This window comes from Adelges cooleyi, unplaced genomic scaffold (assembly GCF_023614345.1).
Source record: "Adelges cooleyi isolate 19-005CV unplaced genomic scaffold, UGA_ACOO_1.1 ACOO_flye_CR_arks_rails_tigmint_CR_PRNA_575, whole genome shotgun sequence".
In the NCBI taxonomy this organism is placed as follows: domain Eukaryota; kingdom Metazoa; phylum Arthropoda; class Insecta; order Hemiptera; family Adelgidae; genus Adelges; species Adelges cooleyi.
The window spans coordinates 140592-161338 of NW_026096269.1; the positions used below are offsets into that span (position 1 = coordinate 140592).

The window sequence follows — 20747 nt, forward strand, 5'->3', positions numbered from 1 at the left end:
AAATAAAACACAATAAAAAAAAATATCACTAACCGTACAATGTTCACACATTTAAAACGTACAACGAAAATTCGGAGCATAAAATAAAACCTTAAATAATTAAATATTTTTTTTTAATTATTCTATTCTATAGTTTCTTCAAATTGAATTTAATTTGCTATGTACGGCTCACCATACAATGGGCGCTAACAAAAATATGTGTTAGAACCACATTGGACAAGCCAGACAACAAGTGGGGGTAGCGAAGAGCCGTCTTACCATTTACAATAGAATCCTATTGGTTATCCTATGTAAACACAATTGGTTGCAAAATGAGTGTTACTTGCATTTTAAGAAAATGCGGCAAGTGGAGGAGAGTCACAAAACTAACTACATAAAGTCAAACCGAACACTGTAAACTGTATTAGTGGTTTTTTGTGTTTCTCACACACAACTTAATCCATAAGGTTTATCAAACAACTACAAAGTAAGTAATATTAAAAATTATTTTGCTTTGACAGTATGTTTAGAGTGCATTCGTCATCTATAAATTTACTGCATATAATTTCATAGCGTTTTAAACTAAGTTAATTTATTTGTATTATTTTATCATATTTATATTTTTGTATTGTTTGTATGATTATATCAGTTAAAAATACTTACATTTTATTGACTCATTCGTGAACGGTTTATTCTTCTATTAGTTTGTAATACAGAATTGATCGTTGACGATTTATTATTTCATTATTATTACTATTATTTCATTAGGTATGTTTGTCGATGAAAAATAATAAATATTATTGATTTTTGTTTTATTATAGGTATTCTCACCATGAACTCAATCATGCGTCTTCGTTGTGTCATGTTATTTGCAATTTTTTCCTTTGGTCTCATCGTAAGTGCAACATTCTATACAAAACATAACAAATACGAATATCTACTCTTTTGTTTTTATATATATTCATAATGTTGATATAATAGTAATATTTTACTTATTGTCCGTAACATAATGTAACTAAAAACGACTGCAGTGATCTTTGTCATCATGCAAACTACATATTTAGGCATCTTACTATACTAGACAATGGGAACAAGTGTTCCCAGAACCTCTATAACGTCGTACCCAATTTTCTTGGACTTATCTTCAATGAACCTGCAAAACTATAACTCTACTGGTATTTGTCAAGACAGTCGTCAAGAGCTATGATACTACTAATAGTACTAATACTGTGTATGTACGTCTTTCAGATTTCATTACATGCTGCGTCACCCCCAAGGACATCTTCCCCGGATACGCCTCCCTCGAAGCGTCATAAGTCCTCCGAGGAGGCAGGCAACGAGGAGGCAGGCAACGAGGGGGTGGGGGACGAGGGGGTGGGTGACGAGGTTGAGGAGGAAAAGGATGAGAAGGACGAGGATGAGGAGGATAGGCCCTTGGATGAAAATGCCATTGACGAGGGTTTGAACAGTTATGACCCGATAACAAGTCTTCAATGTAGGCTTATTGAACCTTATTTATATAAATGTTTTCAAAAAGATGAGAAAACTGATGGTTGTAAGTATCTAAGTCATTATTTTGTTTTATTTTTGTATAATACGCAAAAGGAAGATTAGGTTAATGAAATTAATCCAATTTCCATTCTGTAAATACCTGTTTTTTTTTTTTTTTTTGATGCTGGTTTTAGAACCTTAATACCTTTAAGTACCAGTCGGACTTAGAAAAACTTTATCGTTAAAAAATATACATTTTGAAAATAGTTGCTGTAAACATGGTCGAAAAATATGGCAGAAAGTAGATTTAGAACACATACATACAGTAATTTAAATTTAGAATGAAGTATTTAAATACATCCGATTAAACTATTTTGTAATCAAGAAACACTCAATTGTTCTTTCAAAATGTTTTGTTGGTATTGTATTATACATTCTACCGTCTACATAATAATATTAAGGATTTTTATTTTTTTGGGAGGTTTTTCCTGATTTATTTATGTTTAGTAAAATTACGAGACTGGACTTAGCGAAATGAGTAAATAAGAACAAATATTTAATGCACATTTTATTCGTGCTTAATGTCATATTGTTCAAAAAAAATACCAAATTTGGCCATGATTCTAGCGATTTTTATTTCATGGCACAGTTTACTTATAAATTGTACGGTATTATAACTGTTTTTAACATGTTTTTTTATATTTGTGCACAGTTAACTCACATGAATTTCATCCATTCTATGCTGATGTCGTCGAAGATGCACAAAAATTAATAATAGCCGGCAAAGATGGCGACGCAAGCGAAAAGTTAATCACTGCAACACAAGCTATGGTGGTTCTCGAAGAAGTCGACTGTGCGGATGTGCTCGAAGACAAAGAAGCAGTGGATAGTATGTGGGAAAATTGGCATGATGACACAGTCACAGTCCAAGAAAAAGAGGGTTGTTGAGGCTATAACAGGTAATGGAGCGCAATTCTATGCCGGTTATCGCCAATGATACAGATGCCCTCTTATCTTGGTTGTCGCGGCCGTCCACACCACTCCGCCTTACTCCGCACGATCTATACTGGCATTACTACCGGTCAGCTGTTCACACACACACACACACACACATATACGCACCGGGTTATACTATGTAAACAAATGTGCCACGCCCGTATTATCAGTGTTAGTAGTGCACTTGTTGCATTCTTGAATTTTAAAGTATAATATTAATCTAGACTTTTTTGTGTGTTTTTCTTCAGTGTTTTTTAGTTTTAAGTGTTATTATAGTATTTTTAAGCCATAAGGGCACTGTGATTTTTTATTATTGAGTTGTCATAAGGACAAAAAATTGTTTATTATTGTATTTTTAAGCCATAAGGGCATTATTGAGTTGTCATAAGGACAAAAAACTATTTTAATATTTTTGTTTTGTTGTTCACTTTACTTTGTGTCTAGTATTATTTAGGTTTAGGTAGCAGCCCTGGCCAGCGGTTTGCAGTTCTTCGGTTTGTGAGTACTTTTTATTTATACCATATTTTATTGAGTTTGTTTTATTTGTATTTTAGTTAACTACTGTGAATTATTAGAACATATTTTGATCTCATTTACTAAATACAAGTTAGGGCGATAGACATAAGGTTAATCGTACCATCTATATTGCTAGTTAGCCATAAGGGTTCAATCTAGTCAATAATCAATATTTGTATTTGTGATTAATTTTTGTTGTTCTAATAACCACCTTAGTTATCAAAATACTTTTAACGTCATAAGCTTTAAGCACTCACTTAACCTTACCTTTTAATCTAGTCATTACTATATTAATTATTTATTTGTGTTTGTGAATTATTATTCACAGACCAGATTAATTTATTATTGTGCCAAAAGGGCAATTAATTTCTTTTTAGTTTACCAATCTTTTTTTTATACTAATTATTTATTTGTGTTTGTGAATTTTATTCACAATTGTATCTTGAGCCAAAAAGGCTAATTATTTATTTATTACCATTTGTTATATCATTTTATTGAATATTATTATTATTGTTATTATCATCGAGTTTGAGTTTTATTTATTTAGTTTTTAGTTATAGTTTTAAGTTTCCTACACATCCACACTATACACACTAAACACACTTTTGCACCACATAGCTCACTGGTCTTGTGTAGGCGATCCCTCACACTTCCAGTGAGACTATTTACCCCACTACCCACACAGCACTGATCGGTAAGTGTAAAGTAGTTGGTAACCGGGTAAGTGGCCTATTATTGTCCGCCCCCGGCCCGTTCATTTTGGTGACCTCGACGTGATATTTTTATTTTTTATACCGTTCTAGTGTTCTGTGTTTTGTTGTTCAATTTTGAATTTCATTTTGTGTGTTGAATCATTTCTATTGAGTTATTTTGTGAATTTTAGTAAACTCTTGGAAACGCGTTACCAAATTTAATAGTGTTTTTAATTAAATTTCTTTAGTAAATAAAAAAGTAATAGTAAAATTGAGTGATTTAATTTGAGACTGAGTAACTAACCAATTTGGGTACTTCAATTTCGTTATTATTTTATATTATTTTTTTGTCTTATTTGGTATTTAAAATCTGTGTTTTTCGATATTATTCTGCTTCGTTCTAATTCATCAAAATGGTACTAGACGAAAACGCACAAAAACTGTTGACAGAATTAAAACGAAAACGAGGCGTTGTTAAAGCTTCACTTACGCGCGTTCGAACATTTATTTCAAAATTCGATCCATCCGAACAAGCTTTATCACTACTGGAGTTCAGACAGGAAGAGCTTCCTCAAATAAATCGTAAGTTTGATGGTATTCAATGCGAAATTGAACTTATTGATTCTGATGACACTGAAGAAGCTGAGTTGGAAAGGGATAGATTTGAAAGTGAATATTTTGCAATACGATCACAAATCCAAGAAATTATCAATCAAGAAAAGGGATTAAATACAACGGGCCACAATCAATCGTACGGTGGCACATACGTTCCGGCTCGAGTTCAATTAGCGCCAATTCCTTTACCCAAGTTTGACGGCGATATTCAAAAGTGGTCGTCCTTTTATGACGTCTTTAAAGCTATGGTGCACAATGATGACGCATACTCAGTTGCTCAAAAGTTCTTCTATCTGCGTTCGTGTTTAGAAGGATCAGCATTGGATTTAGTGCGCTCAATTCCTGTTAGTGACGCCAATTACGAAACTGTTGTCAGGCGGTTAATACAAAGATTTGACAATCAAAGCCTGGTGATACAGTCACATATTCAGTCTATACTCGACTGTCCTCAAGTCGAAGAAGCATCCTCTGAGACAATAAACGAATTATACTCCTGTGTATGTACTCAGGTTGCAGCTCTTAAGGCGTTAAATCAACCAGTTGAGCATTGGGACGCATGGTTGATAACAATTGTAACTAGCCGTTTGGATAAGGGGACCGCCCATTCATGGCTGCTGCACCAGAAAAACACTAAATTGCCAAAATATTCGGACCTCGAAACCTTTCTTGCTAGTCGATGTGTCGCATTAGAAGCTTCAAGGACCCGATCTAAGCCTACGGGGGGAGAGTCAACGATCTCCAACGTTAAGAAGAGCAATTTGGTGCCAAAAAGGTCCTTGGTAGTTTCCAGTGCAACAGAATCATGTCATTGCTGTTCTGGAAATCACAAGCTGTATTTTTGTGACAAGTTCAAGGGATTTTCATTAGCTGAGCGTCTCTCATTCGTGCGAAAAGAATCACTCTGTTTCAATTGCCTATCACCTAGACACTTATCTAATGCATGCAAGTCAATTTATACTTGTCGTTATTGCAAACGAAGCCATAACACATTGTTGCATTTTGAAAAGCCCAAAGATGTGGCCAAGCCTAAGGCGGACGATGGTACGGTTTCCTCTCCAAATCAAAGCACTGCACTCTTAGCTGGTGATGGCCGAGCTCATGTTTTTCTTGCTACCGCTGTCATTATAGTTCTTGACAAATTTGGAAATAAATGCCAATGTCGAGTTATACTCGACAGTGGCTCACAAATTAATTTCATATCTAAAAGATTGGCAACCTTGCTACAATTACCGGCAAGAAAGACCTGTTTACCAATAAGTGGAATAGGCGCAAAGCAAGTCCAAGCAGCATCGTCCATAAATATTAAGGTGTCATCTCGAGTAAGTGACTATGAAGTGGACCTACTTTGTTATGTATTACCAAATATTGTCTCTGCGTTACAATCATGTGCTGAACCTCAGGGAGGATGGAACATACCATCAGAGCTGATTCCACAACTGGCAGATCCAGATTTTGACAAACATCGGGCAGTTGATCTTCTGATAGGCGGTGGCATATTCTTCGATATTTTGGGCACTGAGCGACGGATGCTTCTGCCTGCAGCCTTGTGCTTGCAAGAGAGCCAATTTGGATGGGTAGTAACTGGTGAATTAGAGGCCACTTGTTTATTAGGGATCAACTCTGTGGGTGAAGCCCTTGAAGAAGATTGGAAGGCATTACTGCTAAGAGAGGATTCAGGTTATGGTCAGACATCTAAGTCAAACTTGAAGAGTTTAGAGGAGACAGAGACTGTTCAGCATTACCACGAAACTGCCATGCGAAACGAAAATGGACGTTTCGTTCTTCGTTTACCGGTCAAGGAAACCGTGCATAAATTGGGAAACAGTATAACAATGGCGACATCACGGTTCTTTAGTGTTGAAAGACGACTGCAACGCGATCAGCATTTGCGCACGGAATACATCAAGTTCATGCAAGAATATTTGGATATGGGACACATGAAATGCGTATCTAATGAAACAACAATCCCGGACAGATCATACTATTTACCACACCATGCAGTGCTGAAGACATCCAGTTTAACAACAAAACTTCGCGTAGTGTTTGACGCTTCAGCAAACAGTTCTTCCGGGTTATCTTTAAATGATGTACTTAAGCGTGGTCCAACAGTGCAAGAAGAGTTATTTGCTATTTTGGCCCGTTTTAGGAAATATCAATACGTGATAACATCAGACATTGAAAAGATGTTCAGACAGATTGAAATCTCAGAGCAAGACTGGGACCTACAACGAATTTTATGGAGAGCGGATCCCAGTAAGACTCTTCAGACCTATCGTTTAACTACTGTCACGTATGGGACAACACCTGCCTCATTTTTATCCACCCAATGCCTTATCAGTCTTGCAGAACAAAATGAGCAAACGTATCCCAGAGCATCAAGTGTCATAAGACAAGACTTCTACATGGACGACTTAATGACTGGCTGTGATACTGAAGCAGAATGTCTCCAATTGCAGCAAGAAGTAAGCACAATACTGGATTCTGCAAAAATGCCATTGCGTAAGTGGTGTTCTAACTCAGAGTCCGTGTTAAAAGGTATTGGAAAAAATGAACAAGACCCACTTTTCACACTGGATATTAGCGATGATGATACTGTCAAATCATTAGGGCTGGGTTGGAAACCATTCATTGATGACTTCCGATTCAATATAATTGCCATTTCTAGAGATACTAAACTAACTAAGCGGACACTGTTATCTCAGTTAAATAGGATATTTGATCCTCTAGGGTTTCTCTCACCAGTCCTCGTTAAAGGAAAAATATTTCTCAAACAATTATGGCAGCTGAAGGTTGACTGGGATTCGCCACTTCAAGAGGAATTGCAAAAACGATGGCGCCTTTATTACTCTGAGTTAGAAAAGCTTAAGGAATTATCTATTCCCCGAAAATGTATTTACAATGCTAACGCCTTAGTTGAGTTACATGGATTCTGTGACGCATCTATGGAAGCCTATGGTGCCTGCATTTATGTTCGTTCATTAGGCTATGACGGGAAATGGCATGCACAGCTTTTGTGTTCAAAGACTCGAGTTGCTCCACTTAAAGGAGTGACTATTCCTAGATTGGAGCTAAATGGAGCAGTACTGTTAGTGCAATTAGCATACAAGGTTGCAGAGTCATGGAAAATAGATGTGCAATCATTTAAACTCTGGACAGATTCCATGATTGTACTCGGTTGGCTGAATAGTGATTCTAGTAGATTAAAGACATACGTGGCTAACAGAGTCGTTCAAATACTTGAGGTATCGACTGCGGAGCAATGGCGACATGTGAGAACCGATGAGAATCCTGCAGACGTTGTCTCTAGAGGTCTAAGGCCACAGGAATTAGTCGACAACAACATATGGTGGACGGGCCCGAGCTGGCTTTCGGAAGACGAGAGTGGTTGGCCACGTATCGCAAACGTAAGGATGGCAGAGGACGACGTGCCTGAACTGCGAACAATTCGGTTAGCTTTAACTGGCATGATAGTGCCGGAAATGGACATGCTACAACATCATTCGGAGTGGAGCCGATTAAAAAGAGCAACCGCTTGGCTCTGGCGCTTCATCGACTATCAGTGGCCGCGATTCTCAAAGGTTGTTCATGAAACCAGTTATCTAACGGTGAGTGAGTTGCGAAGAGCCGAGTCTTCAATATTGAGAAGAGTTCAGACAGAGGCTTTTCCGGAGGAACTTCGGGCGCTACAAAACGGTAAGGAGTTGCCGACTCGGAGTAAGCTAAGATGTTTGCACCCATTTTTGAAGGATGGACTCATTCTGGTAGGAGGACGGTTGAAGAATGCCAACATACCTGATACGCAGAGACACCCTATTGTCTTACCACCTAGCCACAAGGTAACTCGATTGTTAATGGAGTATACACACAAGGAATTGCTGCACGGTGGTCCTCAAAGCATGCTGGCTGAAATGAGAAGGCGCTATTGGCCATTAAGAGGCCGGGTGATGGCACGCTCCGTGGCGCATAAGTGTGTAAGGTGCATACGCGTCAAGCCAACTATGCTACAACCAATGATGGCTCCATTACCACGGGATCGAGTTCAGTGCAGTAGGCCGTTTGCTATAAGTGGCGTAGATTTTGCGGGACCACTCATCATTAGAAGTGGAGTACGCCGAGTAAGTGGCAGGAAAGCATGGATCGCAGTGTACGTTTGCTTCTCTACAAGAGCTGTCCACTTAGAGCCTGTGGAAGATCTCACGAGTAGTGCATTTATTGCTAGCCTGCGACGGTTCATGGCACGTCGAGGCAAGTGCACTAAAATCTACATCGACAACGGCACGAATTTTGTGGGAGCACAAAAAGAGCTAAGTCCTTTTTTAGCTGGTATCGACGACAAGATGGCAAAAGAGGGAGTAGAGTGGCATTTCAACCCACCATCCGCCCCTCATTTCGGTGGTTTGTGGGAGAGCGCAGTAAAGACGACAAAGTTCCACTTAACACGCGTGATAAAGGATGCTCGTCTAACTTTAGGAGAGTTAACCACGTTGTTGTGCCAGGTGGAAGCGTGCGTTAACTCTCGGCCTATGACACCGCTTAACAGAGACCCTTCAGAAGCGGAAGCAATCACCCCAGCTCATTTCTTAATTGGTGGCCCAATGATGATACCACCAGAAGCGAACATACCCGAAGAGGACGTTCAACATCTACGTCGTTGGCGCTTTGTGCAAGGCTTAATGCAAAGCTTCTGGAGGCGATGGCATGCCGAATATCTACCACAACTTCAGGTGCGAGGCAAGTGGACTTACCAGAAAAAGGACCTAGTAGTTGGAGACGTGGTTATTATAAAAGAGGACTGTACTCCACCAACAAAGTGGAAGCTAGGACGAGTAGTGCAACTACACCCAGGGAAAGATGGCACAGTTCGAGTAGTCACATTAAAAACTGCCAATAATAATGAACTCCGTCGGCCCGCCGTAAAACTCTGTCGACTGCCAATCGAGTCAGAAGACAACCAAGATGAATAGTATTGTGGTTGAAACTTAAGGTTTCAACGGGGGGAGGATGTTGAGGCTATAACAGGTAATGGAGCGCAATTCTATGCCGGTTATCGCCAATGATACAGATGCCCTCTTATCTTGGTTGTCGCGGCCGTCCACACCACTCCGCCTTACTCCGCACGATCTATACTGGCATTACTACCGGTCAGCTGTTCACACACACACACACACACACATATACGCACCGGGTTATACTATGTAAACAAATGTGCCACGCCCGTATTATCAGTGTTAGTAGTGCACTTGTTGCATTCTTGAATTTTAAAGTATAATATTAATCTAGACTTTTTTGTGTGTTTTTCTTCAGTGTTTTTTAGTTTTAAGTGTTATTATAGTATTTTTAAGCCATAAGGGCACTGTGATTTTTTATTATTGAGTTGTCATAAGGACAAAAAATTGTTTATTATTGTATTTTTAAGCCATAAGGGCATTATTGAGTTGTCATAAGGACAAAAAACTATTTTAATATTTTTGTTTTGTTGTTCACTTTACTTTGTGTCTAGTATTATTTAGGTTTAGGTAGCAGCCCTGGCCAGCGGTTTGCAGTTCTTCGGTTTGTGAGTACTTTTTATTTATACCATATTTTATTGAGTTTGTTTTATTTGTATTTTAGTTAACTACTGTGAATTATTAGAACATATTTTGATCTCATTTACTAAATACAAGTTAGGGCGATAGACATAAGGTTAATCGTACCATCTATATTGCTAGTTAGCCATAAGGGTTCAATCTAGTCAATAATCAATATTTGTATTTGTGATTAATTTTTGTTGTTCTAATAACCACCTTAGTTATCAAAATACTTTTAACGTCATAAGCTTTAAGCACTCACTTAACCTTACCTTTTAATCTAGTCATTACTATATTAATTATTTATTTGTGTTTGTGAATTATTATTCACAGACCAGATTAATTTATTATTGTGCCAAAAGGGCAATTAATTTCTTTTTAGTTTACCAATCTTTTTTTTATACTAATTATTTATTTGTGTTTGTGAATTTTATTCACAATTGTATCTTGAGCCAAAAAGGCTAATTATTTATTTATTACCATTTGTTATATCATTTTATTGAATATTATTATTATTGTTATTATCATCGAGTTTGAGTTTTATTTATTTAGTTTTTAGTTATAGTTTTAAGTTTCCTACACATCCACACTATACACACTAAACACACTTTTGCACCACATAGCTCACTGGTCTTGTGTAGGCGATCCCTCACACTTCCAGTGAGACTATTTACCCCACTACCCACACAGCACTGATCGGTAAGTGTAAAGTAGTTGGTAACCGGGTAAGTGGCCTATTATTGTCCGCCCCCGGCCCGTTCAAGGGTATTCTAAAAAAAATAGAAGTTATCGTCGAAAAATTCATAACAGACGTAAAGAATAAAAATTAATAGAAAAAAAAAATTCAACATTTATATATTTAATTAACAATGTTTTGTTTTATATAAAGATAAACTTTAAATGATTGTTGTTAATTGTTATATTATATATTTATGTTATTCTTTTGTCATATACGAGATATTATACGTCATATTGTTCACTATTTAACTTTTGGATTTCATTTTTTTTTTATACCTGGTTCTATGGGTGAATTACAATATTGATATGCTAAAAATCATACCCTAGAGCACATTTTCATGTCCAAACGATGTTCAATGAATATTATAGTATGAGAATGGGTCCCCACTTGATTAGTAGACACTTTTGGCGAGACATTACTAATATTGCGAAAAGTAACAAGTTGCAATTAGTAAATGCAATTTGCAACTAGTAGTCTAATAAATATTTTTATTTCCCTTAAAAACGCTGAAACGGTATTATCCCTATGAATTATCAAATTTAATTCATGCCGCATTAAACTATACTGCCGCCATTGGACAAAAACATTTTGTACATTTACAATTTTCCTTGTCGACAATAAAATATATGTTTATGCGGGGCGCAATTTTATATCATTCAATATAAAGCATATATTCAATCATGTTACTATCAAGCTACATTACTCAAAATAATTTATCAATAAGAAGAAGTTGTTATAACTATTGTACTTACCGAAGTTCCAAGACAATTTTGTTTAAGCAATGTTTTGTGGAAAAAAAATGGCGACAATGGTAATACTGCAATATAATTTTCGATAACAATTCTTTTAGGGCAAAAACCCAGACGTCCAGATGACAAGTGCCATAATTAACGAAATTGTTCGTAATAATTTTTTTTTTTTTTACTTATATAGTAGGGCATGTGTCTCGTTTGCACAGAATCATATATTTACGGGTATTACATTTGATTATGCAATAAAGTGTTTTTTGTAGAATATTAGACATGTGTCCATTCTGTATATATTAGCTATTGAAATAACAATAGATTATCAAAATACATAAAAAAATAATATAACAATAAAATGTAAAAAAAATATGGTTATATCTGACCAATTAATGGATTTGAGTAATTCGTCTTCAATATTTAAAATTGAAAAGAGAGCACATGTGTTTCAAATGTTACACCGAGTTCAAAAGTAAATAAAAACTGATTACTTTAACATAAACTTTAGCTGAAACATAAAATACAACCGACGATGTACGTCGTGCAAAAATTTTTTTTTTTTATTCCATTAAAATGTTAAAACTATAAGACCACTAAATTTAAACCGTTTCCAATGAAATATATAGAATTTTTTTCTCTATTTCACTTTTCGAAGCAATTTTTTAGAAATTTAATAAGGATATACAATTTTGTCAAAAAAATCTTTGATCAAACTTTTACTTTATTAAGGAAAATTCCAAAATAAGGGGGAAATACACTTTGACCGTAGTCAATTTCCATGACTACTCACACATTGCTGTGTGCAAATGAGTAAACAGGCAATGGAAATATTTAATTACATTGTTGACAACGATATATGGGTTACTATAGCAATACATTCATACAGACAGACGATCAACCCTAATCGTATCAACCCTTAAACTAAAAATTAATTTTCAAGCAAACAATTGTAATTTGGTACATTAGGTTTTCTCGATATTTGTTTTTTTATCTGTAAACCCATCTTACTTACTCACTTAATACTACTACTACCTACAAGGTACTACTTACACGTTCAACTACTATGCTTAGTTTGGACTGTACCGGTTTGAACCGATACGTCCATAGATTCGCATTGATGAGTTCATTTCAAAACGATTTTATCACTTTCAGTTATAATAATTCCTGTGTACTTGTGACCTCCCTTCCCCACCCACTATGCCTCGACCTAACTCTACTGGCTTTGTTTTTTGGAAAAATGTTAACGTTAACGTTAGAAAATAATCCTTCTTCTTGGCTAACGTGTACAGATTTCTTTTACCAGAGGCCCAAATTTGGGTTTTCAAACCGAATATTATGTTTGAGGTTTTAGTTTATGCGCTACATTTTCGTTGTATGAAATGTGCTAGTATATTAGGTATATTAAACGATAAGCAACACACGGTTAGTAAATTTTTTTTTTGCGTCTTATTTACTTTACATTCGTATAGGTATGAAAACACCGATGTACTCATGTTAACATAGAAAATACAATTTTTTTCACTATAGAAAAACACTTGGGTCGTTCGATGTGCGTTCCCATTTCCACTGTTTACATAAATTGAAATGTACGAATCGACAAATTCGAGGTCTTAACAAATTCATGGCCAACCCGACTTTTTGACAATTTTCTAGAATAATAAAAAAAAAAACAAATTTTTTTTGGTAATACAATGTTATTTCAAGGTCATTGTAATTTTTCCCCCTTCGGTAAGAGGAATTTAGGGAGGGGCGATTTTGCAATATCCTATAGCAACTTGTATGAATAATAAATTTATACATTTATGTTAATCTATTTTTTGTGTTTTAGTAAATTAGAATTTGATTGGACTTTGAAGTTTATGATCAAATTTAAAAGAGCCGTAGTCTTTTAATAAGTTGGATTATTATTATTTTTTATAACACACAAAAAGTCACGTTCGCATTAATACCGGTCGCTAAAAGAAATTCCACATTCAAATAATATAACTAGGTCGATGATAAAAGATGTTGTTTTTGTTTTCGAATATTTAGGACATATTATGTGTATGACTGTAACTGTTTGAACAAGCATACAAAACAACAAATCAAAACAAGTGGTCTTCTTATTTTAAATAAATAATACAACTTAAAACGTGTTTTCAATACGTTTTCCCGTTGAAAAAAGTGAATATACAATATTATTTAGAAAAGTAACGATAAAGGTTTTAAATTTTGATTATAAAAATAATATAGTAACATATTATTCATGAACGGATGTAGACATTTTTAGGTGTTCTAAGACCAATTGTAGGAATATGGAATAAAATACAATACAATACAAAAAAACATATGTATTCGTGATAATTCATAGTTTTTTTTTCACATTATATAAATAATAATATATTATAAATGTATTTACAATATTCTCATTTCTGTAAATTCTACCCAAAGGTGTATACAACACATTTGTGTCTACAACGAATGTATGTTTAACATAATAAAACTCCAAGGCATTTTATATACCAACGCATTTAATAGTACGGAAAATCTGAGTACATCTACCATCAAGGAGCTTTTTTATGTGTATTATTATGACTCATATGTTCGTTGCTACCGATACGAATTTAAGGTAAATAAAACGCAAAAAAAAAATACTACCAACCGTGTAGTGTTCACGCATTTATAACGTACAACGAAAATTCAGAGCATAAAATAAAACCTTAATTAATTAAATATTTTTTTTTTTAATAATTCTAGTCTATAGTTTCTTCAAGTTGAATATAATTTGCAATGCACGGCTCACGGTAAAATGGGCGCTAACAAAAATATGTGTTAGAACCACATTGGACAAACCAGACAACAAGTGGGGGTAGCGAAGAGCCGTCTTACCATTTACAATAGAATCCTATTGGTTATCCTATGTAAACACAATCGGTTGCAAAACGGGTGTTACTTGCAACTTAAGAAAATGCGGCAGGTGGAGGAGAGTCACAAAACTAACTACATAAAGTCAAACCGAACACTGTACACTGTGTTAGTGGTTTTTCGAGTTTCTCTCACACATGACTTAATCCATACGGCTCATCAAACCACTACCAAGTAAGTATTATTAAAAATTACTTTTCTTTGACGGTACGTTTTAGAGTGCGTTCGTAATTTATACATTGACTGCATGTAATTTCATAGCGTTTTAAACTAAGACTTAATTTGCTTTGTATTATTTTATTGATCGATTAACTTTTAATCAATAAAACAATTAGTTTTAGAACTATTAAAGTCTCGGGTCGAAGTAATGTGTTGTTAATTTTTATCTGCGCGTTGCGGGCAGATAAAAATTAAAAAAAAATTTGAGTATTGCACTCAACCGAACTTGGTTAAGGCATCGTGGTTTAGGAATATTTTCACATCCTTTTTCGCCGTAAGCTTTTAGAAGCGTGCCGTATTCTGTTGCCGACTAGACCGGTCGAGTGTCCATTAACGCGATTATTAAATATTTATTAATAATAACTTACTATCAGAGTGATCTGATCATCAAAACGACACCCATTATAGTCATTATAGATGACAACCTATGTTATAAAATTATTCGTTGCACTTGCATATTGCATATTTTTGTACTGACAAGTTTTGCCGTATACAAAGATATGTACACCAATGAATCGAATGCATATATACAGGGTGATTCAATAAGGAAAAGACACACATTCGCTCTTAAAAAAAACTGCAATTTTGTAGTTTTTCTATTTGGAGATACATAAGTTTATGTTATTGTAGAAAACTGAAAATTATTCTAATTTTTGATATTTTTTAATTTTTTTTTAACGCTTTTATGTCTTTTGAAACTGAAATAAAAACGTACGTATATATTAATTTAACTTTTTAAACTAAGCATCATTTGCTGAACATTTTGACTCGTCGATAGCTAGTTTTAGATAATTTTAAGGTTTTTAAAGTTAAAAGTTTAGAACGGGAAAAAGGATAGAGTGTAATATTATTTTTATCTGCGTGCATAGCTCTAACTTTAGTAACATCAAAAGTAACTAGGTATCCAAAACCGGTTATCGACGAGTCAAAATGTTTAGAAAATTATTCTTAGTTTAAAAAGTTAAACTAATATGCACGGGTCCCATTTAATTAAAAAATACCTACTAAAACATGTAAATATTTAGTAATTTTATAATATTGTAAAATAACAAAAACTGCAATGTTTTCAAAAAGAAAAACGATAAAATTGCAATCAAACAAAAAAGAAATATTAGATAAACAAACTCAAAATTCAAAGTAGGTAGCTCCATTGGGTGTCCCCCTACTGCATGTTATTCAAGCTATATTATTATTTTTGTTTTTTACTGTTTACCCATTTACTGTTGTGCATATATTTTGTATATTTGTAAGTATTCAATGTAATAAAGACATTTTCTAAAAAAAAAAAATTGCGATTATTTTCGAAGAAAATGGGTGTCTTATTCTTAATGAGTGCACTTGTGCAGGATTCCCTTACGGTGATTATACATTGCAATGTTTCCTAGATCAATCGAGCCTATAAATACATTATTTTATAGTAAAATTAAAATCACAAATTAAAAAAAATCCAAACACAAAAATAGGAAAATCTACACTATTGTAAAAATATTACGTTTTCAGCTCTAGATTTGCAGAAAATATGTAGGTATTTTTAAATAATTATTGATCCTGTCAATTACTATTATAATTAAATTATGCGTGATACATAGGACTCTTAGGATGTTAGCACCCTACACAATGGTTTTGTTTAGGATTAGGAATCAACAATAAGCATTTAAAACTATAACGGATACATTCGGCTACCGATTTAACATAAGACAATACAGAGCTAACTAATTAATGCGACAAATTGTTGTTTTCCTTATAAAGTAAGAAATTAGTAAAGCGGAAACAAGGCAGTTTTTAATTTTGAATGTCGATGTCTGTACTACTTGGACCCAAATAATGTGTTATCAATAGTTAATTTACATTCCTCAGCAATACAATTTCTATACCAAAATATATAATTAGTATTAAAATTAAAAATAATAGATATTTATGTATATATTTAAAATTTATTATAAATATTATATTTAAAACTTACTGTTAAAATAGTAATACCGTAAACACATTTTAGACGTTGGCCGTTGATTTCGAGGCTTATTATTTAAATGAAAAAAATATATTTTTAAACATAAGTACAACTATTAGAACAAGTTTTAGTTAATACCCGAATACCTGGGGTTTTAATACCGAGTAGTCGGGTATTTTAACTACCCAGTGTAATCGTAAGCTCTAAATTTAGTACCATGTAATTTTATTGAAAAGATTCTATGCAACAACACTGCTCAGTTTATCGGAAACGTGTAATTCTCAGGACATTATTTATGTGGATTTGTTATTGTCGAATAAACATTATAAGCGTGCATATCAGTTGAATATTAATAAAAAAATACTTACATTTTATGGGTGAAATGGGTGTCCATTATTTGTATTTTGAGTTATAGTTATTCTTCTATTAGTTTGTAATACAGAGTTGATCGTTGAAGATTTATTATTTCATAGCACCGTTATTAAGTATGTTTGTCGATGAAAAATAATAAATATTATTGATTTTTGTTTTATTATAGGTATTCTCACCATGAACTCAATCATGCGTCTTCGTTGTGTCATGTTATTTGTAATTTTTTCCTTTGGTCTCATCGTAAGTGCAACATTCTATATAAAACATAACAAATACGAATATCTACTCTTTTGTTTTTATAGAAACATATATATATATATATTCATAATGTTGAAATAATAGTAATATTTTACTTATTGTCCGTAACATAATGTAACTAAAAACGACTGCAGTGATCTTTGTCATCATGCAAACTACATATTTAGGCATGTTACTATACTAGACAATGGGAACAAGTGTTCCCAGAACCTCTATAACGTCGTACCCAATTTTCTTGGACTTATCTTCAATGAACCTGCAAAACTTTAACTCTACTGGCATTTGTCAAGACAGTCGTCAAGAACTATGATACTACTAATAGTACTAATACTGTGTATGTACGTCTTTCAGATTTCATTACATGCTGCGTCACCCCCAAGGACATCTTCCCCGGATACGCCTCCCTCGAAGCGTCATAAGTCCTCCGAGGAGGCGGACAACGAGGGGGTGGAGGGCGAGGATGATGAGGACGAGGATGAGGAGGACGAGGATGAGGGGAACATTAGGCCCTTGGATGATGATGCCATTGACGACGATTTGAACAGTTATAGCCCGATGACAAGTCTTCGATTGAGACTTACTGAACCTTATTTATATAACTGTTTACAAAAAAAAGAAACTGGTGAATGTAAGTATCTAAATCATTATTTTGTTTTATTTTTGTATAATACGCAAAAAGGGGAGAGTAAGTTAATTAAATTGATCCAATTTCCATTCTGTATCTACCTGTTTTTTTTTTCGGTTGCGGGTTTTGGAACCCTATATTTATTTAATTATCAGTCAGACTTAGAAAAACTTTATCTTTAAAAAATATAAATTTTGAAAATAGTTGCTGTAAGCATGGTCGAAAAATTAGGCAGAAAGTAGATTTAGAACACATACATACAGTAATTTAAATTTAGAATGATGTATTTAAAAACATCCGATCAAACTATTTTGTGATCAAGAAACACTCAATTGTTCTTTCAAAATGTTTTGTTGGTATTGTATTATACATTCTACCGTCTACAGAATAATTAATGATTTTTATTTTTTTTTTGGGGGGATTTTAATATCTTGGGGTTTTTCCTGATTTATTTATGTTTAGTAAAATTACGAGACTTGACTTGGCGAATCGAGTAAATAAGAACAAATATTTAATGCACATTTTATTCGTGCTTAATGTCATATCGTTCAAAAAGAATACCAAATTTGGCCATGATCCTAGCGATTTTTATTTCATGGCATAGTTTACTTATAAATTATACGGTATTATAACTGTTTTTAAAATGTTTTTTCATATTTGTGCACAGTCGACCCATATAAATTGCATCCATTCTATTCTGATGCCGTTGAAGATGCAGAAAAATTAATAATAGATGGCAACGATGGCGAAGCAAGAAAAATATTAACCACTGCAACACAAGCTATGATGGTTCTCGAAGAAGTCGACTGTGCGGATGTGCTCGTAGACAAAGAAGCAGTGGATAGTATGTGGGAAAATTGGCATGATGACACAGTCACAGACCAAGTAAAAGAGGGTGTTCTAAAAAAAATAGAAGTTATCGTCGAAAAATTCATAACAGACGTAAAGAATAAAAAATAATAGAAAAAAAAATTCAACATTTATATATTTAATTAACAATGTTTTGTTTTATATAAAGATAAACTTTAAATGATTGTTGTTAATTGTTATATTATATATTTATGTTATTCTTTTGTCATATACGAGATATTATACGTCATATTGTTCACTATTTAACTTTTGGATTTTATTTTTTATTTTTTTATACCTGGTTCTATGGGTGAATTTCAATATTTATATGCTTAAAATATACCCTAGAGCATATTTTCATGTCCAAACGATGTTCAATAACTAATGAATATTATAGTATGAGAATGGGTCCCCACTTGCTTAGTAGACACTTTTGGCGAGACATTACTAATATTGCGAACAGTAACAAGTTGCAATTAGTAAATGCAAATTGCAACTATTAGTCTAATAAATATTTTTATTTCCCTTAATAACCGCATGGATACAGCCATAAATACACCTGTACAACAAAGTCAGGAACGGGCCATAACTCTATATACTTACCTGAAAAGATAGAGATGTGATCTAAATAATTGCATCGATACATCAGAGTAGGGAACCGAAAACACTAGTCTAGCGAAGAAAAACGTTGTGACACCACAAGAGTATGTTGTCATAACGGAACTAATATAGAGTAAAATAACTTACATGAAAATTACATAAAACATGTTATTATTTCAACAATGCACGTACACAATATTTTTCTGCTTATTTATTAGAACTTATATCGTACTTAGACTGAAACGCCTTTATCCCTATGAATTATTAAATTTAATTCGTGCCGCATTAAACTTTACTGCCGCCCTTGGACAAAGACATTTTGTAAATTTACAATTTTCCTTGTCGACAGTAAAATATATGTTTATGCGGGGCGCAATTTTATATCATTCAATATAAAGCATATATTCAATCATGTTACTATCATGCTACATTACTCAAAATAATTTATCAATAAGAAGAAGTTGTTATAACTATTGTACTTACCGAAGTTCCAAGATAATTTTGTTATGCAATGTTTTGTGGAAAAAAATGGCGACAATGGTAATATTGCAATATAATTTTCGACAACAATACTTTTAGGGCAAAAAGCTCAGACGTCCAGATGACAAGTGCCATAATTAACGAAGTTGTTCATAATAATTTTTTTTTTTTTACTTATATAATAGGACATGTGTCTCGTTTGCACATGATCATATATTTATGGGTATTTGCATATTTAATTTTGCAATAAAGTGATTTTTATAAAATATTAGACTTGTGTCCATTCTGTATTTAGCGACTCAAATAACAATAATTTATCAAAATACATAAAAAAAATAATATAACAATAAAATGTAAAAAAAAACATGGTTTTATAAATGATCTTTTTCCTTGATTTTATTTTATTTTTTTATTATATCTGACCAATTAATGGATTTGAGTAATTCGTATTCAATATTTAAAATTGAAATGGCTGTCAGTTTTTCGTTAGATAAAGATTACCTTAAACATTTTTTCTAGTTCATCTACACTTTTCGGACCATTGTATTTTAACTTCCGTATGCATCTAATTTATATGTATAATTTATACTTTATAATATATGTAAGATAAATTATTTCCACTCCGAACCTGATCGTTGACCATGCAACATCGTGCTCCGTTATTTCATCTAGTTATTATCAAACATCTCGTTACATTTTTCACCGTTTTTCTCGTATTAAAAAGTAATCTTTTTGAAAAAGTGCCTGCTTTCCAACGAGTTGAACATCTCATTTCTACATCACCTCTGAGCCTCATCATTGTCTTTTTGGTAATTTATTTAATTAATATATTATTAATTGCTAATACTGCCATCGCGGCCGCGCTCGGACGGTCCGCTTAAACCAGTTATTGCTATCGCGCGATAAATTTACCTGTCGCCATGAACGAAAATAACAAAACAGTACCTCCGTTAACAATAAAAGCGTCACGTATACAGAGCGTGCCAAATCGACTTTCGCTTTCTTCAGATCTATCCGATCATACTGATGGACTTATTACTCCTAATAGCACTAAGCGACTCGGCTCTCCGGGCCTATCACCCAATAATAATAAACATCAAAAAAATCAAAATAAATCAACAAAAAACGACTCTGAATTTCAAACGGTTAAA

The 20747-nt window shown here is 33.8% G+C and overlaps 3 protein-coding genes across 3 annotated transcripts; all 3 read left to right on the plus strand.

Annotated features, from left to right (window-relative positions):
- Positions 1 to 356: 356 nt before the first annotated feature.
- Positions 357 to 2418, plus strand: LOC126843877 (uncharacterized). The gene is made up of 4 exons (XM_050581671.1): positions 357 to 466; positions 801 to 874; positions 1228 to 1534; positions 2183 to 2418. Exons 2-4 carry the CDS (start codon positions 812 to 814, stop codon positions 2416 to 2418), a joined length of 606 nt encoding a protein of 201 aa, XP_050437628.1. The 5' UTR covers positions 357 to 466; positions 801 to 811.
- A 1669-nt stretch (positions 2419 to 4087) lies between these two features.
- Positions 4088 to 9253, plus strand: LOC126843878 (uncharacterized). Its single transcript, XM_050581672.1, has one exon. The coding sequence runs from the start codon at positions 4088 to 4090 to the stop codon at positions 9251 to 9253; it is 5166 nt and encodes a 1721-aa protein (XP_050437629.1).
- A 5119-nt stretch (positions 9254 to 14372) lies between these two features.
- Positions 14373 to 18627, plus strand: LOC126843879 (uncharacterized). The gene is made up of 4 exons (XM_050581673.1): positions 14373 to 14416; positions 16951 to 17024; positions 17394 to 17670; positions 18335 to 18627. The coding sequence occupies exons 2-4, from the start codon at positions 16962 to 16964 to the stop codon at positions 18625 to 18627; spliced, it is 633 nt and encodes a 210-aa protein (XP_050437630.1). The 5' UTR covers positions 14373 to 14416; positions 16951 to 16961.
- The last annotated feature ends 2120 nt before the right edge of the window (positions 18628 to 20747 follow it).

What these genes read in the sequence shown, in the direction of transcription:
- LOC126843878 (XM_050581672.1), top strand. Translation starts at nt 4,088, where the DNA reads ATGGTACTAGACGAAAACGCACAAAAACTGTTGACAGAATTAAAACGA.
- LOC126843879 (XM_050581673.1), top strand. Translation starts at nt 16,962, where the DNA reads ATGAACTCAATCATGCGTCTTCGTTGTGTCATGTTATTTGTAATTTTT. An exon ending in TTTTTTCCTTTGGTCTCATC is followed by an intron (nt 17,025 to 17,393) that starts GTAAGTGCAACA and finishes TACGTCTTTCAG; the next exon opens with ATTTCATTACATGCTGCGTC. An exon ending in AAAAAAAGAAACTGGTGAAT is followed by an intron (nt 17,671 to 18,334) that starts GTAAGTATCTAA and finishes ATTTGTGCACAG; the next exon opens with TCGACCCATATAAATTGCAT.
- LOC126843877 (XM_050581671.1), top strand. Translation starts at nt 812, where the DNA reads ATGAACTCAATCATGCGTCTTCGTTGTGTCATGTTATTTGCAATTTTT. An exon ending in TTTTTTCCTTTGGTCTCATC is followed by an intron (nt 875 to 1,227) that starts GTAAGTGCAACA and finishes TACGTCTTTCAG; the next exon opens with ATTTCATTACATGCTGCGTC. An exon ending in AGATGAGAAAACTGATGGTT is followed by an intron (nt 1,535 to 2,182) that starts GTAAGTATCTAA and finishes ATTTGTGCACAG; the next exon opens with TTAACTCACATGAATTTCAT.